This window comes from Mercenaria mercenaria, chromosome 6 (genome assembly GCF_021730395.1).
Source record: "Mercenaria mercenaria strain notata chromosome 6, MADL_Memer_1, whole genome shotgun sequence".
In the NCBI taxonomy this organism is placed as follows: domain Eukaryota; kingdom Metazoa; phylum Mollusca; class Bivalvia; order Venerida; family Veneridae; genus Mercenaria; species Mercenaria mercenaria.
Genome location: NC_069366.1, coordinates 77,986,692 through 78,013,639, shown reverse-complemented (window position 1 = coordinate 78,013,639; position 26,948 = coordinate 77,986,692). Strand labels below are relative to the sequence as shown.

The 26,948-nt window shown below is 34.5% G+C and overlaps 2 protein-coding genes across 5 annotated transcripts in view; one reads left to right on the top strand and one right to left on the bottom strand.

Moving 5' to 3' along the window:
* LOC128557871 (GDP-mannose 4,6 dehydratase-like) overlaps window positions 1-26,948 on the top strand; it is a 77,931-nt gene that overhangs the window by 20,026 nt on the left and 30,957 nt on the right. Inside the window, exons 1-6 of one of the 3 annotated variants that reach the window (XM_053546395.1) lie at window positions 12,680-12,752; window positions 13,097-13,365; window positions 21,470-21,514; window positions 22,116-22,203; window positions 24,555-24,664; window positions 26,250-26,442. In XM_053546395.1, the coding sequence (XP_053402370.1) occupies window positions 13,300-13,365; window positions 21,470-21,514; window positions 22,116-22,203; window positions 24,555-24,664; window positions 26,250-26,442 (502 nt within the window). In that variant the 5' untranslated portion in view covers window positions 12,680-12,752; window positions 13,097-13,299. Of the gene's footprint in view, window positions 1-12,679; window positions 12,753-13,096; window positions 13,366-21,469; window positions 21,515-22,115; window positions 22,204-24,554; window positions 24,665-26,249; window positions 26,443-26,948 lie in introns of those variants that run through there. The other 2 variants (XM_053546396.1, XM_053546397.1) reach the window with 2 other exon arrangements.
* LOC123549154 (uncharacterized) lies at window positions 7,087-11,725 on the bottom strand. Of its 2 annotated transcripts, none has more exons than XM_053546398.1 (2): window positions 10,774-11,725; window positions 7,087-7,275 (listed from the first exon to the last, which is right to left on the bottom strand). In XM_053546398.1, the coding sequence occupies exon 1, from the start codon at window positions 11,680-11,682 to the stop codon at window positions 10,792-10,794; it is 891 nt and encodes a 296-aa protein (XP_053402373.1). In that variant the 5' UTR covers window positions 11,683-11,725; the 3' UTR covers window positions 7,087-7,275; window positions 10,774-10,791. The 2 variants fall into 2 exon arrangements, with proteins under 2 accessions (XP_053402373.1, XP_053402374.1); XM_053546399.1 differs by having other exon boundaries at window positions 10,778-11,725.

Below are 26,948 nucleotides of genomic sequence, written 5' to 3'. Positions count from 1 at the left end.
TTTTTCCTTATGTTGGTTCAAAATCAATAATTTTTCATATATAAGTCAAAGGTGCACATATGACCTTTAAAATAATAAAAAAAATATTAAGAAAAAGTTTTAAAATAAGCAATATATGTCTTACTTTCATACATATAAAGTTATTTTCATAATTTTTTTGGACACAGACTACATAATTATTATATGAGCCGTGCCATGAGAAAATCAACATAGTGGCTTTGCGACCAGCATGGATCCAGACCAGCCTGCGCATCCGCGCAGTCTGGTCAGGCTCCATGCTGTTCGCTAACAGTTTCTCTAATTGCTATAGGCTTTGAAAGCGAACAGCATGGATCCTGACCAGACTGCGCGGATGCGCAGGCTGGTCTGGATCCTTGCTGGTCGCTTACCCACTATGTTGGTTTTCTCATGGCACGGCTCATATAATTGTGCTGTTTATTACTGGTACAAAATCAATTATTTTTCTTCATAAGTAGGCGCACATAATGATCTTTAGAGTAATAGTAAATAAAAAATTTAAAAAGGCAAAAAAGAAATACATAACTTATTTTCGCTTTTTTAAAGTCAATTTTCATTACAGATTTTAACAATGCCTATGAATTTATTCGATTATTTTGGAAGTTTGCTTCTAAATATGCTTTACTAACTGAATGATTTAAATGAAAATACTTTCTTAATTTTTGGGGGAAAAAAGGACATAAAATGTGGAGACATGCCCATTAATGATTAAAAGGGATATCCATGGGGAATAGTGGCTAAAAAAGTTAAATCCTTTTATATATCATATATGAATTTTTTTTCACAATTTATTGACATACATGTAGTTACATTGTTTTAAAAGGTAGATTATTTCTTACTTTGACAGGAACTAGATGTGTAATTTGCATGATTTTGCTTGCCTGACCTTAGAATGTATGCCAGGCTAGGATTATTTTAATATCTGGAAATCCATATAAAATGTCTTATTCTGCTCTTCTTTTTTAATGTCCCTTACCTTACTTTAAGTACAGACGTGGTAAGATATTTAGAAATAGTTGGTCATATTCATGCCTGGACAACATGTCACATGATTTCGTAGCTTCACATACAGTTGTTTAGTGATTATTGTTGAAAGATTTAATTTGCTTAAGCAGCCTTTTTGCTGTGTCCTTTACTTGACTGAATAATACAGTAGAAGTAAATCATTTATCTATTTCTTGGAAAACAATACATCAAAATTTATACCCCAAAAATATAAAGATACCAAATAAAATTGTCCACTCTGCTGGGTAATTCAGATGGGCTGCTTTTCATCATTATTTTGTCATGAATACCAGTAGTACATTATTCTAATTTCTCTTTTATTATAGCAAACATTTAGGAAAACATATTTTTGCACTATTGTGTTTTACTTATCATTTTCTCATAGTCAGGGCTTATACTTTCATCCATCTGTATGGGTACAGTCTATTTTTAGCTTCTTTTAAACAACATGTAAACATGATTTCAAAAGTTTTGCTTACTTGAAATTTTAGCCTTCATTGAGTTATTTTTAAATTATGTACAGTTTTGGTAATTTATTATTTGATCGATGAAGATCCCTGGGTTGTTCGTTCAATAGATCTTTGGAATGAATAATTCACAATATAAGCTTCTTGCGTGACTTGAGATTATAGTATAACTAAATGGTGCGTGACACTGATGAAAAAAATATTGTACAGTTGTCTCAAAAAAGCATTTGATATCTGTACAGTGTTAAACATTGTGAGTTATATGACAATTCAGCATAATTATATTTTTGTTTATAATAAAATACAATAAAAAAATACATATTTAATTGTTGTCATATTTGTTTGTAATTCATTATGACTGTAGTGCGTTTTATTTGACCTGGCGAGGCGGAGTTAATCTTTGGCTTATGCAAATACTACTGTTTGCAGATCAAATTTCCCTTTCGCCTTTTCTTAAATCGATAAACTTGTACCTTTACAGCGATGCTGGAGCTATTTTTGGATCTCGTCTATACAGGTAACTCCGCCTTTCCGATATGAGTAAAAATTACTGAATGAACGTGTTTACATAGACTGCGTTTAACTGGATTGTAACAGATGTACTAGAACTAATCTTCATTTAATATTTAAATGAATCTTGCCACAATGCAAACTATATTTAGGTAGCATGGATATGGAAAAAAACACCCTCTTGTACATCACAGGCCTTTTTCTGCCTAAATTTCAGTACCTTTTGCTGCATATTTTTAAATAATGTACCTCGTGTTTATTTTTTTAACAACAATTGTAAAACGTGACTGACTCGAGTTGTTGGATTCGCTCATCGTTGATTGAAGGGCATAAATTCGATTCCCGGAACCGACCATGCTTCCTTAATTGAAAAAAAGTCGGCAATTTCTTACGGAATATGTGAGTCTTAGTCTAACTAATTTGACGCGATCCTAGGAAACAGTTACGAGTAGTTTTCTCCACTCGAAAGAAATTGTCATTGCCAGATTTGGGTTTAAATGCTGATATTGTTGCGTATATAAGATAAATTCAAATAAAACTTACATGTATCAAAAGGTAGTCCAAATAATTTTACTCAAGAGTTGAATATCGTTATATTTTTGACTGGTTGATAACAACTATCTATTTACGTCCGATACATTTCCATACACAGGTTTATTTTTAGGTTACACGCCACGCCTATGTCATCGACATTTTTTTATTTACACCATGTACTTAACTATTCGCATTATGGTTAACAATTTTGTTTTTACTGTATGTTTTTAAATTGATGGCATTTTCTTCTTATTTAAGATTTTTCTATTCTGTTTCGAAAGTCCAATTTTATTTTTCGCATTGATTTCAATTTATTTACATATAAGACATAATAGCTATTTGCGATCGCGCTGTATAAAATTTTACTGGTGAATTTATGAAAAGTCGGCAGTTTTATCTAATTTTGATTAGTTTAAAGTTTGTATCTTAATGAAAATGCCCTAATATTCTAGCTACATCTATCTTTTATCGACGTTGAAAGTTTGAAGCAAATCTGTTGGATATTAAAAGCTCCACATGCGTTTCCTGTGTACGGGACACCTAAATTTCGCGGTATTATTCTTATCTTAAATTTACCTGGTTACCTGTTTTCGGTTGCCTGTCGTCGTCTGCTTGTTTATTGTACGTTTTCACTACTGGATTTTCCTATGGTGACTTCTTTCTTATAAAGTTATATCCATTACTCTGCTCTGTATGTTGTTTATGCCACCATAGGTCCCTAACATCTATTTACAAATGCTTGCCTAACTTTACTGTAAATGATATTTTCTTCCTATGTTTACTATTTGATTTCTTATAGTTGTTTTATTACCTTTGTTTCAGTTCTATGTAAAACATGTTAAAGTTGTTTCAAATTTTGGTTAAAACTGTTAAAACTAGCTAAAATAGGAGAGATCGTGTTTGTATACAAATTCTATTTTTAGAACTGATAAGACAGTGATCGGGTGGGCAGAAGCCGACCGTCCATGTTTTTTTGTAAACAGTGATGTTTTTCTAACGGTCTAAACTGTCTTAAAACACAAATTACATAAATAATGTTTTGATCAATTGAAAGGTTATAAAACAAGCAATTTATTGATTACTTTTAATTGTTATTTCGAAATAAAATGGATTAATTATGAACGCTTAACTTACACTGTTTTTCTAAAGGTTGTGAAAATCACTACGCCGCTTTTAAAATTATATGTCATTTAAAACGGTTATTCATTGAAAAAAGATATTTGGATACAAAAATATGAAGATTGTTAGTATTTCAAATCTTTTTGAATTTTGAAAATCCATAAATGAGCAAAAAAGTTATTAAAAATTAAAAATTCTGATTCAATACGCAAACGGTGTTAAAATCATTTGTTTTGCCAACCACCAGATAAACAGATGTTAACGCGTGACGTCACGGCGATCTCTCCTATATGATAAAATTTTATAAAATCAGCATCGGCGTGTGCAAGTGATAAAACCAATAAGTACTGCGATTTATTCTCAATTATTTTGGTCCTTTTAGAGTGACCTTCACAAATATAAAACAAACTAAACGTCGAATTATTTTGACTTATGTGAGTCTATAACTGGTTCTTTCCTTGAATGAAGACAAGGCTTATCAACTGCCTGTATGTTAATAACTGATATAGTGTTTAAACGACTTCAAAAAAATAGTAGATAAATTCACATAGTTTTACACGTAAACCCCACCAAAAAATAAAATTTAAAAAAAATCAAATGAATCAGTTTTTATGGATATAACAATTACATTTTCTACAAGTGTTGCGGAGCTTGAAGGGTCAATGATCAATGATACCTTTCTATAAAACCATGTATACTTTTGCATGGTTAGAAATTTCGTCGATAATAATTGTCATAAGAAACAAAAAACGCTGTTTTCATTTGAACGTAGTTGAAATATTCTATATTCTACTTTTGAAACAATATATATCTATTATCTCTTTATTAATTGCACTTTACAATGTATGCAAGTATGGCGATACTTCAAAGATAGAGTCAGAGCACGCGCTTTGTGTGACGTCAAGATAAAGAAAAAAGTTTCACCACAAAGTGAATGAATGAGGCGGGGTTAACCTGTCAGCATTGCTCCAAAAATAGCTTCAGCTTCACGGTTTTTGTGACGTAAAAGAGTAACTCTATCGATTTCAAAAAGGAGGAAAGGGCAATTTGATCTGCAAACAGTAGTAATGGTACTAATCTAAAAAAAACGAGCAAAATAGGTAGAGCTACAGTGGTGACAGTAGTGTAAGGTAGATGGCCAGTGAATAGGTTGCCGAATATACTACATATCCTGCACAATAATGCAGTGGACTATCGCGAAACCCCGCTCCGGCAGGTCGTTTAAAATACACAATAACTATTGAATGTCAATCTCCACATTAAAATTTACTGTTACTGCTAACTTTTCTAACAAAAAAAAAAGAGCTTAAGACCATGAGCCAGTGAATTCTCCACATTCTGTGTACAGAGGAAAATACCGATATCCTGAAATATGAAGTGAAAATAACTCTGGTTTCACGAAAGTTGCTGGACAACCTGACATGTCAGGCAAATTTTGAACAGTTCTAGTAATAGTTTGAGAAGACCCAAACAGTTATTGTCAGACATTTATGTCAGACATTTACACAATTAATCTACTTTACGAAAATAATTAAATCTGAATCTGTTTTCTATAAGACAATAACTTTTGGAACAACCTTTATATGTGTAATTAAAGCTACTCAGCCACAGTTCGGGTGAAATTTTTCAACATGTTCATTTCTACCAAGTTTGGCATAGATAGTAGATAATTATGACACTGAAAAATAATATAGTGGGTGAAAAAAAAAAGTCAGATGTAAAAATGCAAGAAGAATGCAAATTTTCTGCATTATTTCAAAAGCGTTGCAACAGTTTACTACCTTCTGCATAATATTTTTGGTTATTTATAAGAATATCTTACAGAAATCTTGTTGATAAGTTCTTACCGCTAGTCACTTTCATAGTACTCACTTTTTTTTCTTTTTTTGGGTGAAATTAATTTTTGCCTAAAATGTATGGATTTATAAGTCCCGCTCAGACACAAAAATGATACATTAAAATTTTGTCTAACTAAATGTCCCCTCATCCAAGCTTTAGTGTAGGATGAAGGGCATTATTGGAATAAAGCCGGAGGCTGAGCATGTATATATGGCATTCCTTCCAGGACGTAATATTGGTGACCGCTCTTGAAAGAAATAAATTACTACCGTCTAACCCATAGTTCACACGCATGCGCACGACGCCGGAAACAGAGAACAGCTGATCATAGTTTAAAGCATCTGTTTGTTGCAGAAATCAAAATAAGGGAGGGGAAAAACCCACAAAATTGTTCAATAAGAGGTAGAGTTAGGGAGGGTATATACATGCTCAGCCTCCGGCTTTATTCCAATAATGCCCTTCATCCTACACTAAAGCTTGGATGAGGGGACATTATTTTCATAAAGCCTTTGGCTTTCGCATGTATATATGGCATCTTCAAAGGCAACAAAACAGATAAAATCAAACAACCAATTTATCATTATTAATACCCTCGGAAATCAATAATACAACAAAGTACATAATATTCAACTACCACTAATGAGTAATTTCAAAAACTGTCTACGTTATAAAAACTTCCCCTCTGTGCCACTGCAACACAATGTCCTATTCTCCACAAATAATATATGCTATGTGAAATTATTTAAACACTGCATCTGTAAAAGAAATATGATTTTTACTCAGTGCATGCCTAAAATAAAATTTTCTGAAATTTTTATCAGTCTTCCAGTCAGCCGTATCTAAGATGTTTTTTAATGAGCATCCTTTGCTAAAAGCGGCAGACGTAGATGCTCCTCTATATGAATGAGCCTTAAAAATACTAGAGTCAATACCAGACAAGCTAAGTACTTCTTTTAGCCAACGTGCGACTGTACTACTTGAAACAGCTTTATAAGTTTTGTATGATACTAGAACACTTCTACTTAATCTGTGTTTAGATGTAACGTCAATATAATGCAAAAGGGTGTGCATAGCACATAACGATTCATCCTGAAAGTGTTCAATCTTCAAAACAAAAGAATGACCTATTCTAGAAGCTTTCAATACATTAGAAAATGAAAAAACAACTGCCTGTTGTTCTTTTATCATATTGTCCTAAATTCATAGAAATTAGAGTCTGTGCCCTAGGAGCTGTAGCTAACGCTACTAAGGCAACAACTTTGAAAGTCAACAATTTAAGTGACAGTTTATCCAAAGGCATCAGAGACCTTAAAAACTGTAACACAATGGAAACATCCCATGTAAATAAATATTTTGGTTTAGGTGGTTTCTGTAAGAAAACACTTTTCATAAATCTCGTAATCAGAGTTACATTACCACACCATGAATTTCCAAAAAACGGCAGCGTTTGCAATAACATCACTTTGTGGGTGTTGATAACTGAATATGATTTACCTGTCAAGAACAAAGAATACAAGTAATTAATCACTGTTGCTTCAGAGGAATGAAAGGGATCACTAAACCTGATATCATTCCACAAATACCATTTTTCCCATGCATATCTGTACTGCTTACGGGTCCCTGCTGCCCAAGATTGAAGGATGAACTTTGCAACATCTGCTGAAAGGCCTCTACTTTGGAGTGCTTTCCTGAGACAATGGCTGTGATGATCTTCAGTTTCTTTCCCAATGGGTGTACTTCTCCGCTGTGTGACATCATGAGCAGATCTCTGTGCCTTGGTAATCTAATTGGAAAAGAACACAAACTTTCCAAAAGTAAAGGAAACCATGCCTGTGAAGGCCAAAATGGAAACACCAGTATAGCTTTGTCAACCTTGTCTTGTACCAGTTTATTCAAAACTTTCCCAACTATATTAAAGGGGGGAAATAAATAAGGTTGAAGTTTTTCCCAAGACTGGGAAAAAGCATTGACAAATTTCGCACCCGGTTCCGGAAACCATGTAACAAAACTGTCGAGTTGATGGTTTAACCTTGACACAAAAAGGTCAATATCTGGGACAAAACATTGATGACAAATTCTTTCAAATATATCCTTTTTAGCTCACCTGTCACAAAGTGACAAGGTGAGCTTTTGTGATCGCGTGGCGTCTGTCGTCCGTGCGTGCGTAAACTTTTGCTTGTGACCACTCTAGAGGTCACATTTTTCATGGGATCTTTATGAAAGTTGGTCAGAATATTCATCTTGATGATATCTAGGTCAAGTTCGAAACTGGGTCATGTGCGGTCAAAAACTAGGTCAGTAGATCTAAAAATAGAAAAACCTTATGACCTCTCTAGAGGCCATATTTTTCAAGAGATCTTTATGAAAATTGGTCAGGATGTTCACCTTGATGATATCTAGGTCAAGTTCGAAACTGGGTCACGTAGGATCAAAAACTAGGTCAGTAGGTCTAAAAATAGAAAAACCTTGTGACCTCTCTAGAGGCCATATTTCTCAATGGATCTTCATGAAAATTGGTGAGAATGTTCACCTTGATGATATCTAGGTCAAGTTTGAAACTGGGTCACGTGGGGTCAAAAACTAGGTCAGTAGGTCTAAAAATAGAAAAACCTTGTGACCTCTCTAGAGGCCATATTTTTCATGAGATCTTCATGAAAATTGGTAAGAATGTTCATCTTGATGATATCTAGGTCGAGTTCGAAACTGGGTCACGTGGGTTCAAAAACTAGGTCAGTAGGTCTAAAAATAGAAAAACCTTGTGACCTCTCAGAGGTCATATTTCTCAATGGATCTTCATGAAAATTGGTCAGAATGTTCACCTTGATGATATCTAGGTCAAGTTCGAAACTGGGTCACATGGGGCCAAAAACTAGGTCAGTGGATCTAAAAATAGAAAAAGTTTGTGACCTCTCTAGAGGCCATATTTTTCATTAGATCTTCATGAAAATTGGTCAGAATGTTCACCTTGATGATATCTAAGTTGAGTTTGAAACTGGGTCACGTGGGGTCAAAAACTAGGTCAGTAGGTCTAAAAATAGAAAAACCTTGTGACCTCTCTAGAGGCCATATTTTTCATGGGATCTTTATGAAAATTGGTCAGAATGTTCACCTTGATGATATCTAGGCCAGGTTCGAAACTTGGTCACGTGGGGTCAAAAACTAGGTCAGTAGGTCTAAAAATAGAAAAACCTTGTGACCTCTCTAGAGGCCATATTTTTCAAGAGATCTTCATGAAAATTGGTCAGAATGTTCATCTTGATGATATCTAGGTCAAGTATGAAACTGGGTCACATGCGGCCAAAAACAAGGTCAGTAGGTCTAAAAATAGAAAAACCTTGTGATGTCTCTAGAGGCCATATTTCTCAATGGATCTTCATGAAAATTGGTGAGAATGTTCAGCTTGATGATATCTAGGTCAGATTCGTAACTGGGTCATGTGCGGTCAAAAACTAGGTCAGTAGGTCGAAAAATAGAAAAACCTCGTGACCTCTCTAGAGGCCATATTTTTCACGAGATCTTCATGAAAATTGGTGAGAATGTTCACCTTGATGATATCTAGGTCAAGTTTAAAAGTGGGTCACGTGCCTTCAAAAACTAGGTCATTAGGTCAAATAATAGAAAAACCTTGTGACCTCTCTGGAGGTCATACTTTTCAATGGATCTTCATGAAAATTGGTTAGAATTTTTTATCTTGATGATATCTAGGTCACATGTGCTCAAAAACTAGGTCACTTTGTCAAATAATAGAAATAACGACGTCATACTCAGTTCAACACTGGGTAATGTGGGGATAGGTGAGCGATTCAGGACCATCATGGTCCTCTTGTTTAATTTCCATTCTGTGGAATCTGAAAAATTACGCGAATAAAAGTCTGCAATGCTGTTTTCAGTACCTGGAATATGAACAGCTGATATATGAATATCTCTAACCAAGCACCACTGCCAAATGTGCTTGGCAAGACTATCCATAAGTTCAGACGCCATTCCACCAAGGTCATTCACGTAAGAAACTGCTGATACATTATCTGACTGTACCTCTATGTGTGTGTTTTGACAGTCTTTATACAGTGTTTGAAGGGCATAAAAAATACTGAGCAACTCTAAATAGTTTATAGAATGTCCCCTCTCATCATGGTTCCACCTACCATTTGCATGCCTTCCTGATGCAGTATCTACACATCCAAATCCTTCAAAAGACGCATCTGTTCTACATATCAATTCAACTGGAATTGGCCTAATTCTTTTGCCATTTTTTGAATATACATTATTTATCCACCAGACTATGTCTTGTTTACATAATTCAGACAGTGATATTTTGTTGTCAAAATCAGTATCATTTCCCAAACCAGTAATTTTATCTCTTTCAATTGATCTATAATGTAGTGGTGCTTCAAATACTGCATAAAAGGCACTAATTACTAGTCCTATATAAAGGAAGCCAGTTCTCGAACCACCACTACATCTTTCCCTAACAAATTTTTGGCTTTGGTTAGTATTTTCTGCACCTTTTCGTCAGTCAGATAGACCTTGAACTCAACAGAATCAAGCACAAACCCAAAAAACACTATTCTCTGTGTTGGGACAAGAACAGATTTCTTTTCATTTAGAGTAAACCCTAGAGATTGCAAGGTATTTGTAATAGTTACAGAATTAGTTTGACAGACATCCTTTTCTTGATTCATGTTCAAAGAATCATCCAAGTAGAAACTACATCTAATGTCTTGTTGTCTAAACCAAGCATATACTGGTTTCAAAATTTTTGTAAACAAAAAAGGAGCTATCTTAATTCCAAATGGTAAACAAACAAACTGATAATAAGCTCCATTCCACTAAAACTTTAAATATTTTCTTGAACTTGGATGAATAGGCACATGAAAGTAAGCATCCGTCAAATCAATTTTTGTAAAGAAGTCCCTTTCTTGAATGAGATCTAACACAATGTTAAAAGTTTCTTGTTTGAAGTGATTGTAAGGAATAAATTTATTCAAATACTTCAAGTTTATCACTGGTCTAAATTTCCCATTCGGTTTTGGAACAATAAATATAGTTGAAATGAATTCACCTTGCTCTGGAAATGATTCAACAATAGCACCTTTATTTAATAATTCCTGGACTTCATTATCAACAATTGACTTGTGTTCTTGATTAAAAGGAATTTCATTGGGTACCCTATCTTGAAACGGCTGTTGCTCAAACTCAATTCTATAACCTGAAATAGCCTCTAAAATCCACCTATCATTTGTGAACTTTTTCCATGTATTAATATAAAACTTAAGTTTACCTACACAAGATGTTGCATTTATTCCTGCCCGTTTGGGGCTGTAACTGTTGCCACTGGAGCCTTTCTTGCAGGCCTAGACCTAGCAGAATATGGTCTATACTGTTGCCCTCTCTGCGGATATGGCTGGTATCTACTAGGATGTGCCTGATAACCATAAGAACCACCGTAACTTCTACGTGGAAATCTGCTCCGATTACTACTTCTTACAAAGCCTGTACCTCTGACAGAGTCTCTACAAAGATATGCAAAAGATTCACAGTTCTTTACTTCCTTAGATATGTCATCGCCAAAAAGTTTTGTAGTGATTGGCATTGACATATGACACAATGCAGCATACTTCCTCTTAAGTGCAGGTCTGATCATATATCGTCTTTGGACAGATAAATTATACTGTATTTGTCCTAGAACTGTAAGAGCATCTGACAACAACGACTTAACTTCAGAATTACATGATATCTGTCCTTTGAAAACTTCTGCTAATCTGATAATTGGTGCAAAACCTATGGCTGCCAAATTCTGAATATCAACAAGAATTTTATCCTGCCCATGGGCCTTCTTGTCCAAAATCTTCCAAATTTCTTGGTTAACTAATGGAGGGTTAACCATCTCACAATTCTCAGGAATTTTATACTTTGCTAACAATGAGTCTATATCACACTGTTGCGTACAAGAAACATTAATCAGTTTTGCTAAAGTATCTGAAACAGCCTTGCCTTTCTCTGGTATTTTTAATTTAGGTAATTCCCAGACACCATCATCAGGATCACTATTACACGAGTCATTAAATAAAGCATTTGAAAACTGCTTGTTTACATCTGTATTTGTATTCACATTATCATATTGTGTCCCTTCTGGGTATTCATAGTCAGAAATATCGTCGGGATTCACCTCGACATGAATATTGGGCATATTCTGCAATTCTCTACCAAAAACATGTTCTTCTGAATCAGGAGCCGAAGTCTCCTGATTAATACCCAGTAAAGTCCTAAGACTATCAATGTCTTTCTGAGTCATAGTAGAAAAGTCAATTTCAGCATTTTTAGACTTCTGTTTTTTACCTTTTTTAGTTTTACTTTTAACACAAAGAGTCCGAAGACTTCTTGCTTTTACCTACCAACTTTTTTCCCTTAGCTTTATCCGAAGATTTAGCTTTATCTGAACTTATATCCGAAGATTTAGCTTTACAATTCCCACTTGTCTCTAAATCTTTAGAGCCCGAAGGCGTTTCATCTAACACAATAACAGAAGTGAGTGGGGTAGGTTTACTTACAACCGATCTAATTTTACCATCGTCCTCGAAGTCACTGAATCCCGAAAAGGACTCTCCATCGTCAGAGAGTGACAACGAATCAGGGTCAGACATTTCAAACCGCAAACTCGCGACAATACAACCCCAAAACACCAGCGTTATACGATACACTTAAAAAGCGTGCCACCAGTCACGACGCCGGAAAGGATATGATCAGCTGTTCTCTGTTTCCGGCATCGTGCGCATGCGTGTGAACTATGGGTTAGACGGTAGTAATTTATTTCTTTCAAGAGCGGTCACCAATATTACGTCCTGGAAGGAATGCCATATATACATGCGAAAGCCAAAGGCTTTATGAAAATAATGTCTGTCCAATAGATTCGCAATGTCTGATAACTGCAGTTATAATTTTATCAATACGTGAACATACACATTTTCAAATGAGCTGAATAAATTCTTTAAATTTTATACATAATTTGAAGCTTTTAGGCACAGTAACACAATCTTTGACATTTCTTATTTTAAGTCGTTAAAGGTACTCACGTAGTTAAAAATGAGCTGTTATCTGTAAGACAGAGGTAAAAATCTAGTTTAAGGTAAAATAAACTACAAAATTCTATAAGTTATCAGTCATGCGTGTTGTTAGATCTTGAGTTTACAGTAATGACCAACAAACTTGTATTAGGGGTGTAATTACCGTTTTTGACAGAATATGAAAATTTGTCCTCAGGTATAATACGTGTCAATTTCATGTTCAAATTGACATGTTTCTATGATTTTTGTTGTAGAAATGATATAATAATTTATATCTAATGCAAACTGATGGTGATAAATAAATATCTCTACATGTGAAGTTTTATGTTAAAATAGGCTCCGTTTTGAGATTTTTTTTTTTGTAATATAAATCATATCTCATATCTTGTGCAAACTGAATAGGATCAATAAATATATACAAGTTGAAACTGGCGTACCTGTTTATGTATTGAAAAACGCATATATACATATGGAAAAAAACATTATATGAACAGATGTTGGATTAATTGATTTTATTGGAGTTTCTATTAATATTTATAGATAAAGAAAGGAATACACGGAATGATATAGGATCCCTAACAATAGGACTATCAGTTGATTATATATACGTGTACAAGCGTTCTCATTTTCATCAGTGCTACCATATACAAGTACAGCTGATAACGTTATAAAGTTCCGGGACTAAACTGCATGTCAGATTGATTGATTCAGATTGATTTAAAAAGAAACTTAAGTGAGAAAAAATGTCTTGTGGACAAAAGGAAATGGATGATAGAAAAATTGCTTTGATTACGGGTCTAACAGGACAGGTATGTATGTGACGAGCGTATTGTTTTTATTTTATATTTATAAGTCTGTCTGGGAGTCGCAAAATCCTGTCTGCGCATCTGTGCACCATTTGTCAGATTTTCAGTAAATTTTACAACAATGATTGGTGTGAAGTTCAGTTTTGCATATCTTTAGCAGGTTCTTCTTAGATCACAGGGCTGGTGTATTTATTTAATAGAAATTGCCCCTTTAATGGTATTTCTTTGTAAATTTTTTCCCAGAATATGTCTCCTACTAGTATTTTGTTTGTGGTATTTGAAAGAAACCCTTGTTGTGCATATTTTTCTTATTTTAGTGTTGGATTGTTTTCCATTGAGTTATGGCCCTTTTAGTCTAAATAAAAACTCTTTTCAGCACATCTAATACAAAATGTTTTGTTTGTTTTGTGTTTAACATTGTTTTTCAACAGTATTTCAGTTTTGTAATGGCGGGCAGTTATCCGAACCAGTGTTCCTGGATTTTGTACCAGTACAAACCTGTCCTCTGCAAGTAACTGCCAACTTCTCCATATGAATGGACGAATGATTTCAGACATGGCATCTTTTATCAAATCATCACACAGAACATGTGCCTCGCCTGAGGATCAAACTCATGACTCATGATCCGTAGATCTGCGCTCTCTCTATTGAGCTAAGTCAGGGACTTATACCAAATATGTTCTACAAAAAGCCTATATAGATGTTCACTGAGTGGCTGGAAGTCAAAAACTTGTCAGCACGTCCCCTAAACAGCTGGTCAGATTTTGATAAAACTTCACATCAGTTGTTGGTTTAGTTGTGCATATCATTGGCATCATGTAATAACTCATTTATTTCAGAGTAATGCATATATGGCCATTTTCTTTTCTGAGTGAAAGTTGCCTGGACTACTCTTATACTATTGGTTAGATTTGAATGAAACATAGCAATTACCAGTGGCATATTATACAGATATTACAGTTTTACAGGATTATTTTTCACAGAGTAAAGGCCCTTTGATTGAAATTTAATCCTTTGGGAAGCATACATTTTTATACGCCCGTTTGAAAAACGGGACGTATTATGGGAACGCCCCTGGCGGGCGGGCGGGCGGGCGGGTTGGCGGGCGGGCGGGCGGGCGGGCGGCGTCCACAGACCTTGTCCGGAGCATATCTTCTACATGCATGAAGGGATTTTGATGAAACTTGGCACAGTTGTTCACCATCATGAGACGGAGTGTCATGCGCAAGAACCAGGTCCCTAGGTCTAAGGTCAAGGTCACACTTGGAGGTCAAAGGTCAAATTCAAGAATGACTTTGTCCGGAGCATATCTTCTTCATGCATAGAGGGATTTTGATGAAAGTTGGCACAATTGTTCATCATGATGAGAAGGAGTGTCATGCGCAAAAACCAGGTCCCTAGGTCTAAGGTCAAGGTCACACTTAGAGGTCAAAGGATACAAGAATGAAAACTTTGTCTGGAGCATTTCTTCTTCATGCATAGAGGGATTTTGATATAACTTGGCACAAATGTTCACCACCATGAGGCGGAGTGTCATGCGCAAGAACCAGGTCTGTAGGTCTTAGGTCAAGGTCACACTTAGAGGTCAAAGGATACAAGAATGAAAACCTTGTCCGGAGCATGTCTTCTTCATGCATAGAGGGATTTTGATATAACTTGGCACAAATGTTCACCACCACGAGACGTAGTGTCATGCGCAAGAACCAGGTCCCTAGGTTTAAGGTCAAGGTCACACTTAGAGGCCAAAGGTCAGATACAAGAATGACTTTGTCCGAAGCATTTCTTCTTCATGCATGGAGGGATTTTGATGTAACTTGACACAATTATACACCATCATGAGACGAAGTGTCATGCGCAGTTCCCTTCTTTCGAATTACTTCCCTTTGTTGTTACTATAAATAGCTTATATTGTAACTTTTTCATTACTAGTCATAGGGAAAAATCGAGACCACATTTCTGTAGTACAATATGCATGCTACATCCAATTTTGAGGTGTATTTTGACCAGTCTCTACCTGGTAAAGAGTTTTGTGAGGACTTACAATTTTTTTTTTGATTTTTTTTTTTTTTTTTTTTTTTTTAAGATTAACTTCCCTTAGTTGTTACTATAAATAACTTATATTGTAACTGTTTTATAATTGACCGTAGGGAAAAACCAAGACCACTTTTCTGTGGTACAACATAGATGTTACTTTCCAATTTTAGGTGTATTTTAAGGTATCTCTACCTGGTAAGGAGTTTTTTTGTGGACTTAGAAAAACAAAACACTTAGTTATTACTAAACAACCACAAAGTTAAAATTCCATTTGCAAATACAGGTGCTAGAGTAAAGAAATTTGCTGTGACGGGCGTATATTGTGACATTCTTGCACTCTTGTTTTCTCTTCAAAACAAGTTACATTTTCTGTCTTATCTACTTGAAACTTAGTCAGAATATTTGTGTCTACAAAGAATAGGTAAATTCTGAAACTGGGTCATCTAGGGGTAAAGACTAGATCATTTGGTCAAGTTAAATATATAAAAACTTAGTTAATTAATACTGTATAGGCCGCATATTTTTACCTGATTTACATTAAATCTGAGTTGAATAATCTTTATAAATATGGGGCCTCTGTAGCTGAGTGGTTATAAGGTCTCTGACTTAAATCAGAATTCTACATGTGGGAAAGCCATCAAGCTGGCTTATAGAAGGTCATTGGTTTTATCTAAGTTTCCCACTGTGATGAAATAATGCCTGGAGGGGCACCTGCATGAAAAGCTGGAAGTTTGCTATATGACCTACAACTTTGTTGGTGGGACGATAAACGCATCAAAAAGAAAAAGAAACAAACAACTGTATAAAGAAATGAAATCTAATTCAGTTTCAAAACTTTAATCTGGGTCAGAAGCATATTCAGAATGTCAGATCATAGAAAACCTTGTTTACTGTACAGAGGTGATATTCTCTAGGTTAGAGACCACCAATTGTTTTCCCATAGACTTCCATTATAACATTATAGTGTGTACGGCCTTCCATAAATTGAAACCTGTATATCTAATCACATTTCTTTCAAGAAATCTTAGTTCCACCAAAATATCAGACGAAAAAACATATGAATAGTGATACTTTATTTATTAATAAGTAACTTTTGTGTAAATGAGATGCTCCCATTTCATCGTACATAAAATGATACACTTAAAATGTAGAAAATTTTGTTAAAACGTTTAATCAAATACTGTAAATGCAGTAAAAAAAATCGATTTTGAAAAAAAAGTCACTTCTTAGGTTTGTTTACATGACTGACCCATCAGAATGGACAAACATTACCTTATTCCCTGGTATACACTTGTTTGTTTACATGACTGACCAGTCAAAACACAAAAATTGAAACACGTAACCACAGGGATTCGTTTTATTTTTAAGACATTAATCTTAAAGTTTTCGCCAAGTTAACAAGGCACAGCATATCTTTATAATTCTTGGCAGTGTTATCCTCTGCTGTGAATAAATCTTGTCTCCAAGGAGAACACAGACGAAGACTTTATATCTACGTATACATACATCTGATGATAAAATATCATGTTCAGTTTAATACCCGTAATTTTATTTATTGTCTGTCATTTGATAAAATACCTTTTTTCAATTTTGTAAATTTTTCAGAATTATTTTACCAGTCTATCAGCAAGCAACGCAATTAAAACAAATTTCATCGTAGTGACAAAAATTACATTCTGAACTAAATTCATTGGACGGTAGCTGTTTCTTTTATAGGTAAAAAAAATTCTGACCGCAACTCAAATTGCCCATGGCTAGGTCTCTTCACTCAAATAAATATAGTTTATGGCAGAACATTATGTATTAATTTAGATACAGGACTTTGACCCAAACAGCTGTAATGCAATCACAAGCTGTTTTCTTTATAACCATGTTTTTTCTCAATTTTGGTGACAATATGTCATTCCAAACTTTAGTTATTGACCGAAAACCTTTGTTTCTATTTTTTAGTAACAAACAAGTTGAAATTAGCTGCAGTTACCCCATATATGGAAAGCTACCTATAATCAAAGTTTTATCGTAATATCTCTTTGTTATTTACAGAACTGCAGTAATTGAGCTAAATCAATTTAAGCGAATAAGGATGGCTATATTGAACCCACGCTGACGTCGGTTTCGGTGTTGCTCTTTGCTCTCGGGTCAAAGTTGGCCACCTTCTAAATTTCCCTATAATCATTAAACCTCATAATTTGTAAGAGTGTTGGTTAAATGTTTAGGTCAACCTCCTCAATGCCTTCTTAACTACAGTCCCTATAATCAAAAAGAATCATTTCTTAAGGATTGATCTTGTTAAAGGGTAAATATCTCATATGCTCCAACTCTTTATGTCTGTACAAGTGGCAATGGTTTCATCCCAAAAGTGTAAATAGATAAGTAAAAACAAACAGTAAACCACATTATTTATTTTGTAATAAAGTAAGCTTTTCAAATAGATAGGTACTATTTCGAACGAAATATACTGCAAAACTTAACTTTCGTTTTGAACAGACTCTATATCACTACCCAAAAGTACTAACGTAAAACAGTAAACCTCTGAAAATCGACCTTCATAAATGTAAGTTACAGTTTTTTACGATTAGAACTATATCGCACGTTTAACTGAAATAAGGTTCCAAATTGTTACAGAAAGTAGTCTTTTTTTACTACTTAGAGCCTCCTCGGAAGTATCATTAGCATTTTCCTCAACTAACCTTACTAGCCATCAAAAGTACGTAGATCCGGTGTTTTCAGACCGTCTTATAGCTGATATTGTTTCTAAGTATCCTTTTACCTCAATCCCACTGACTCTTACACCCTGACCACCAAAACATGAGACAACAAATAAATAAGTTTTATGTTCTTCTAAAATTTTAGTATTCTCCCAAACACACCCAGACCCTTAAATCTCCCTGTTACACTCCTATACCAACCGTCAGTTATTTTTGTAATTTCTATTCATATTCCTTTCTTTTTCAATGCCTTGTGTATCTTTTAATTATTTTAGAATATCCCATCCTTTTTCAAACAATTACAAATACGTCAAAGGTCAGTGTTTTTTGTAAGAATATACAGCATGCAACTTTGCAGGGTTAAACTTTCCCTCTACAGAATTATTTTAAAAAATGCGTTATAATTATGATTATACATATTCTCAATACACACTTTTAAAGTACAACAAGTTACCATGATTCTTAAAACATGTTTGAGAAAACCCCCCAAATTTGACCGAAGTACAGAGTACGTTTACATTTACATGTCCATGTCCGTGTCCGTGATAAAGGTCTAATATTGAACTGGTGCCCTGATCTACATGACACTTGGTCAGAATGTTTATCTTTATGAAGTCTAGGTTTGGTACAGTTGTTGTTTATAATGGGTGAAGAAAGACATCAGTTGATCAATAGGTAAATACAGGACCATCATGGCAATACTTGTTGCATTTAATGGCGACACTACCTGACATCAGATTCCCCCACCTTTGGCTGTCTTTAATGTCAGGCTCACTCTTCTACTTAATCACCTTAAATTTGTAAACGTTTTTTTTTTACTCTGTATACAATAATAATTGTCAGGTATGTAATATTAAACACTAGAATCAGGATTTTATATTTGTACAGTGTAAATATTATATGTGAGTGTATGGAGTGCAACAGATTGTCTTAAGTTTCAACAGGCCTGAAACGTTGATAATTTTATGTTTAAAGAAGTTGTTAGAATTATTATATATAATTTATTTCTCCAATTTCAATTTCAGATTTCAAAAATAGCATTGTATTATAACTAAAACTGATTTATTCGATCAGAAGGTGAATTACAATTTAACCCTAACCATGCTAAATTTCTATAATGAACTTGTCCCTCTTCCAATTTGGACAGTACCATTAACTGTTAAAAGGGGTGCTTACCAAAATGATACTGACTGAATTGTGAACAGTGCAGATCATGATCAGACTGCATGGATGTGCAGGCTGATCATGATCTACACTGGTCGCAGAGGCAGAATCAGTCGTTTCCAGCATGGTAAGGGTTAATATGGGCAGGTTTTTGGCAGTTCAGTTTAGATGTTGAAAAGATCAATAGCCTGATGTTTATTTTGGTTTTCTGATATTCTGGAAAGAAAACAACTTATTTTTGTAATAAGTGTAACAATTTGGTTTTATATCTGTTTAAACACACAAAAAATAATATTTTTAAAGCCTTAATTGGTCTTGTTCTTATTTCTGTAGATTTGGTTATTTTCAAGTCAGTTTTATTTTGCAGTTGCATAATCTGAGCATACTTTTTTACATTATTGAGAAATATGAAAGTTATCACACGAAGTTGTTCATACTAATGGAGATTGTGTTTTTTTCATTCATGTTTTAATTTTTTAAATTTGTGGGTCAGAGTGAGAAATAAGAAAGTTTTCACTGTTGGTTTGCAGATTATTTGAGAATAATGTTTTTTTAATTCATGAAAGTTTTGAATTTGTGTGTCACTTTGATTTGTACGAATATTAGTGAAAGTAACATCCTTGTAAATATTTCTATATCTGCAGATTATATCATGACATGTCCACCTTCAGTAGTGAAATCAAGTTGCGACATCGTATGAATGAATAATTTGTTTGGTCAAATTCAAGTGAAGTGAATAATTTTTACCACACCTTTCATCCAAAAGATTATAAAAATTATTGAAGTCATAATATGCATGATAATATATTTCGCCCATATCTATAGGCTACACACCTATATATTTTATTGTGAGTATTTCTTTACAATCAGTAACTGTGTTCATCTGCCGTTAAATTTCTTTTCAAAGCACGTTTTCAGAAATCGTAGTCTATATGAAAATATTCTAATGGCATAGCCGTGATAGTGTAATTTACATAAAATTGATATGATGTCAAAAATCGAACTAAATCATCATGATTATCAGAAAAGCAGTTGGAGATTATAAGAAAGTTCATTGAAGCGTTGAAATATATATGAATACATGCAATTCATAAATGCAGTATTACAAGTCATATGTACCAGTTGTAACAATTTTATTGTGGTTGACTAGGGTGTAGATTTGTTTATATGTTCACATCAAAGTAAATTTGCCAAGTCAAACTGCATTAAAATTTTGTCATTATTTCTCATGAAATATATCAAGTTACGTGCTGACAGACATGAAAGATGTGACAACTTGTCAAAATAGCTTATTTGTTGCAGTGTTGTGATACTGTGTTGTGTCTTGGCGACTCACCTCCTCCATACTTGGCAGAAAATCAGCTACTTTATATTGTAGTGCATATAAGCAAATGCAGGGAATCTGCATTGTTCCGAATTGGCCACTATTTAAGGAATGAATAATGGTTTTGTAGTTTTCATTTTGGTATGAAATACATAGGGGTGTTGAAAGTTCTGTTCAAATATTTTCATGAGCGCATAGCGTGAGTGAAAATATTAAAGATTTTCTCACTTTGAGGTGAGATATTCTATATTCATGAAGAACAAACAAATTTTCTTTTTATTTTATGCTTAATTACGTTGAGATATGCATTTTGCAACAATTTTTAATCTCAGCGTGGGAAACAGACGCACATAAACGAACATGACGTCAGACGTGTTGTGACGTTAGAAAGATGCACAGGATATAAAGTTCCATTTTATTTTACTTCTTGCTGCATAACGTTATGAAATTCTCATTAAGTGAAATAATTTGAATCGAGAAATATACTATAAAGACCAAAGTGCGACTACAATTTTCATTCAGTTTTAAGCAAATGATTTAAAATATACACAATGTACAAGTAGATCGGCAAAGCTATATCAGGAGAATACACTTCTTTGCAAGTAAATGTCAGTTTCTGTGATGTTTAGCCTTGTCATCTTAAAGCTTCATATAAGCTTAACATAAGCCCTTACTTATTTTGTATTAGCCTTTAGCGGGAGCAGTGGTATAATGGTTAAGGTGTAGGCTGCTCAACCTGGTCTTTCCAGGAAGCGGAATCGTGAGTGGTTCAAATAAGCTTTAAGCTTTCATCACAATTGAGCTCAAATAAATTAGTATAAACAAAAATGAGTCCTTGAAATGTTTGATTAATGACAATTATTTTCTCACTTTGCAGGATGGATCATATTTGGCAGAGTTACTGATCAAGAAAGGTTACGAGGTAAGAGTGTTACGATTCTACCTTCTTTCAAAATTTAATGATATAGGTTCAAATTCAAATCAAGAAGAGCATGACATTGCATACATTCACTGGCTATGTTAGAAAACTATGTTGAGTGATGTTAAACTTTCCATTAAATTGTTATCCCTTTTGTTTGACATGGATGGAGACAAAATACAGAAAAAACACACATCACTTAACCTTTTTCATGTTGGATATTGATTCTGCCTTTGCAACCAGTGTAGATCATGATCGGCCTGCACATCCATGCACATCTGCACTGTTCGCTATTCACTCAGTATCCTTTTGGTAAACACCCCTTTTCACAGTTAATGGTACTGTCCAAATTGAAAGACGGACAAGTTCATTACAGAAATTTAAGGGTTAAGGTGACAAGGGGATGAATACTAAGAATTCTCAAGTTATCTATGGTTTTGGGCAACCAAATGTGGAAAATACAAGAAAAAAGACAGGGAACCAGAGTGCTGTGTCATTGGTACTTGAGTCAGTTTTTAACTGTGTCAGTTTCCAATTAAATATTTCTTCTTAATCTGGAGGCATGTGACTTTATAAGTATGAAATATTCCTTCTTGTCTTTCAGGTACATGGTATTATAAGGAGGTCAAGTTCATTTAATACAGGAAGAATAGAACATTTATATACCAATAAGGCAGCACATAGTGGTGGATGTAAGTTAACTGTACTACATTTCCATTGATTAGGGAAATATCCTTCTAGAATGGCTGTTTGCCTAGGTTAGTGGTCCTAGGACTGCTAAATTTGAATCACTTTCACTGACAGTGCCTCCATGACTCAATATTTAAGGATGCTGTCTTTGAATTACTTGCTCCTAGTGGTGTGGGTGTGGGTTTGAAATCTTGCTTGGAGTGTAGCTTGTTTTTGATGACTGTGTGGAAGCCATCAAGCTGGCTTACGGAAAGTTGATGGTAGTGATGGGCAAATCGGTTAGATTTGCCAACCGATTAATCGGCATAATCGGACAAGCCAACCGATTCGATTAATCGGATATAATTGGATAATCGGTTACTCTAGTTGCATATCTATAAGTTCACCTTACAGTGTATGTTTTTATGTCATTTCTTAAGAAATGAACTTCACAGACATCAAATATCCCATTTCTATTGTATCCCTTCATAAACACAAGTAAGTTAACAGCATAAAAGTGAAATATTTGTGAAGATAGTAAACTTCAAATCAGGTACTCGTCTTAATTTCACCAGGGACTTATCCTGTGATATTGTGTTGTTAAATTATTTGGAGCAAAAAAAAAGTATCAACGGTTTATTAATTCTTAGCTAAAAACTTGAAGGATAGAAAAATGAAATCATCAAGTTACCTTTGCTAATATGCTTGCCTAAGTCTTACGGCATGCTATGCATACTGCCATACTAATGTCAATAGTTTAGGTTGATGGTTTTCCCTGTTTAATTTTGTATAAGCCATATATCTTCTAAAATCTGGATGATCACAGACGACCTCAATTTCTGTCGAGACTTTGGAGGAAGCCATTTTTACGTAGAGTAGTTTCCCTTGGCGTAATTGCACCAAAGAACCGTGAATACCAGAACCAAAAAGGTCAGAAACAACTAAATTATCCGTTTAGGATGCCAAGTAATTAATTGGTCAGAGAAAAGTGCAGTCGGCGATCGCCATCATGAATGCAACGCCGACGATTATTCGATTGTCGCCGATTGTCAGCCCATCACTAGTTGATGGTACTACCAAGGTGCTAGTTCTAAAACGTGTGTGATCCTTCTCCACCATAAAAAAGATGATAAAGTCTCCATATGACCTACATTTGTGTCCATGTGACTTGAAACCCAACAGAACAAACTTTCCATCATAGCTTCTGGCCTTGTAATGCAAAGAAAGTATTTAGCTAGCTTGTCAAATTTGCTTGCCCATGATTGACATAATGGCAGTTGGGGTCGCATAGGTTAAACTGGAAAGGCAATAGTATGACCATAATTGTCACTGTGTCTTAAAACTGAATTTTTTCTAAATAGTTTGGAAGATTTTCATAAAACTAAAATCATTTCTTTACCTGACCGAGATGATGTGCAAAGAACACAACCTAGGTCACGAGGTTTAAAGTGAAAGGTTACACTTCGAGGTTAAAGGTCACATAACATAACTTAATGTCACTAACCTCTTAGAAGATTTTCATAGAACTATTATCAGTTGTTAACCTCATCAAGACGACATGCAGAATGGACAAAGCAGGTCACTTGATCCAAGATCAAGGTCATACTTTGAGGTCAAATGTCAGATAGCTTAAGTTTGTGTCTGCTCCGTTTGAAAGATTTTCATAATACATGTACCAGCATCAGTTGTTTACCTCATCAGTACAATGTGCAGAGTCTGTGACCCAGGTCACTTAGTTCAAGGTCAAGGTCACACTTCAGGTCAAATTTGAATTCTCGCTGAAATATTTCCTTCAAATTACTGCAACCTGTTCTATGTGGGGGTCAGCAGCCAAATGCATTTTCTCATTTAATGGTCAGACTATATTTTTTTCTACTTCTAACTTGTAGTCAAGATAATGAAATCAATTATACCTTTTTGGGTTTTTTTTGTTTGTCTAAAAATTTGAGAAATATCTACCATTCAGAAATCCCATAGAACATTATTGACACTTTGGCCACATTTTATAGATGTATATTATACTTTCTGTAGAAAACATTTGTACTTCTGAAAAATCACTACCTGTGTTAAGTGGTCACCTGTCATAAACAACCAGTTTGATCTTTTTCTTTGACTGGTTGCGGAACACAGGTTTGACTGTGTATGACCCACTTGGGAATCAAACTCACAACCAAGCAATCTATGGGTCTGTCCTCTTCCTACTGAGCTAAACTGGCCGGAAACAGATAGTTATAACGATTTTACAAAATTGTATTTAAGAAAGATTCAAAATGCAAACTGACATTTTATTTACATTTTATGATGATTTTAAGGAACTTTATTTTTGCTTTGTTATGGTTTTAAAGTAAACTTTGTTCAATTATTTCTATTTCAGCTATGCATTTACATTATGGTGACCTAACAGACAGCACTTGTTTGGTGAAGATTATAAGTCAAGTACGACCTTCAGAGATATATAATCTAGGAGCACAAAGTCATGTCAAGGTATGGTGCGGAAAAAGTGTGTGTGGTTGCATTGGGGTGGGGGGCGGGGCACATGTGTGCATGTGCATGTATGTGTTTTAAATTTAAATTGCTCCTAGTTACCCAAAAGATGAGGTTCTTTTGTATGAAGAATGGAAAGCACTCGTACTCAGGAATGTACATGAAAAAAAAGTTTGATGGAGGAGTAGTGGTATTGAACTCTCTATTGCTATCTTGTGACTGGATCACAGTCTGCTGTCATGGTTCAAGGTTATTTTGTGACCAGTCTGGTAACTGCAGTTGCATTCTTAGCTATATCTGTATCTTGCAAACTAGGATATGATTGGCTGTTTCAAGTACAGTCTTGATTATTGAATAGTGGAAATGTAATATTTATAGACTGGTCTCCGGTTACCTTGTGGCCAGGCCAATCAAACGAAAACACCAGTCAATAATGTAAATATATATGGTTTATTGTTTAAATCAAATATAAAACAATAGTTAATGCTGATTTGATATAATGTCACCAGCTGTTACTCTGAATAAAATTCTCTCTATATACAAGATTGTATGAATTAATCAAGTTATATGAACCAAAACAAATACTTGATTCAAAAATGCAATATTATAAATTAATGATAACTTTATATACTGCAGCTTTTCATTTTTTGCTTATTTATAGATTACAGAGCCAGGTAGGTAGTGGATAGGATGTCACTGCCATATCGAAATTTGTATGTGTGTTCCAAACCATAGTACACATTTCCCTGTCATAGCTCTTGTTCATCATAGCTTCACATTTTTATGTTCACCAAGGGAGGCATAGAATAATCAAACTTCCATTAGTAAATAAGGTAGTTTGTTTGCAAGTCCAAAGCACTTTCATAGCAACTGCATTTAATCAATTTGAGGTCTTCCAATAGAACTTTACACACATATTTAGCTCATCTGATTTTTTGAAAAAAAATGAGTTATTGTCATCACTTGATCAGTGTCGGCGTCAGCGTTGCCTGGTTAAGTTTTATGTTTAGGTCAGCTTTTCTAAACTATCAAAGGTATTGCTTTGAAACTTGCAACACTTGTTCACCATCAATAGCTGACCCTGTACAGCAAATAACATAACTCTGTCCTGCTTTTTGCAAGAATTATGGCCCCTTTTGGACTTGGAAAAAATCAGATTTATTGGTTAAGTTTTATGTTTAGGTAAACTTTTCTCCTAAACTGTCAAAGTTATTGCTTTGAAACTTGCAACAATTGTTCACCATTATAAGCTGACTCTGTACATCAAGAAACATAACTCCATCCTGCTTTTTGCAAGAATTATGGCCCTTTTTGGACTTAGAAAATCATGGGTAGGACAATTTTTCTATTATACATAAAAATCAGATGAGCGTCAGCACCCGCAAGGCGGTGCTCTTGTTATGTTAATCATAATGAGATGTGTTACAAATATGTCAGGTCAGAACCATCAAGATCTTGGTGACAGACAAAGACCATACTCTAAACCTTAAAGCCAACACACTGTCAAGGACTCCACTTATGGGAGAGGGTATTAATAACTTATTACTGCAGACTTTGACATGCTCAAGTCTTTTAACTTTTACAGGTATCCTTTGAGTTAGCAGAGTACACAGCAAACGTAGATGCTCTAGGTACGTTACGACTACTTGATGCAATCAGGACTTGTGGTATGTCAGACCAGGTGAAGTTCTACCAGGCATCAACAAGTGAAATGTTTGGAAAAGTTCAAGAAATCCCGCAGAAAGAAACCACACAATTTTATCCAAGATCTCCATACGGTAAAATTTACTTTGTAACTTGCTTCATTTTTCCAATACCTGACCCCAGAATTATAAAACAGAGTTTGAAGAGCAGTCTTAAGAATGCTGTATAGTCATTATAAATTTGGGCTAAGAAACAGTCAATCAGGTACTGAAGTTTTTTCATTACTGTAAAAGCACATGTTTTTGCTGGGTCAGAATTAATTAATTTTGGAATTTTAAATGTTAAATAATATTCGGGAGGTTTTAATTCCATGAAATTGTAAAAAGCCAATCTGCTTGTTTCGGCTTTTTAATAAGTCGGGTGTAATAAAAGTTACACATCATAAAGCATTACCTTAAGACTGTCTACCATAAAGATCAGTCTGTATTAATTTTTATGGATGTTTTAACACCTCTAATTACCTGTAAATGTTGACGACTCTGTACCTGTAACAAGGACGGCTTTACATGCAATCTTTATCCAGGGGCAGAGATGTTGATGTATGTTACATTAAACAAACTGCAAACACAAAAGTTATCAT

Coding starts and splice junctions, on each gene's coding strand:
- LOC123549154 (XM_053546398.1), bottom strand. CDS start 11,682: ATGCCCAATATTCATGTCGAGGTGAATCCCGACGATATTTCTGACTAT.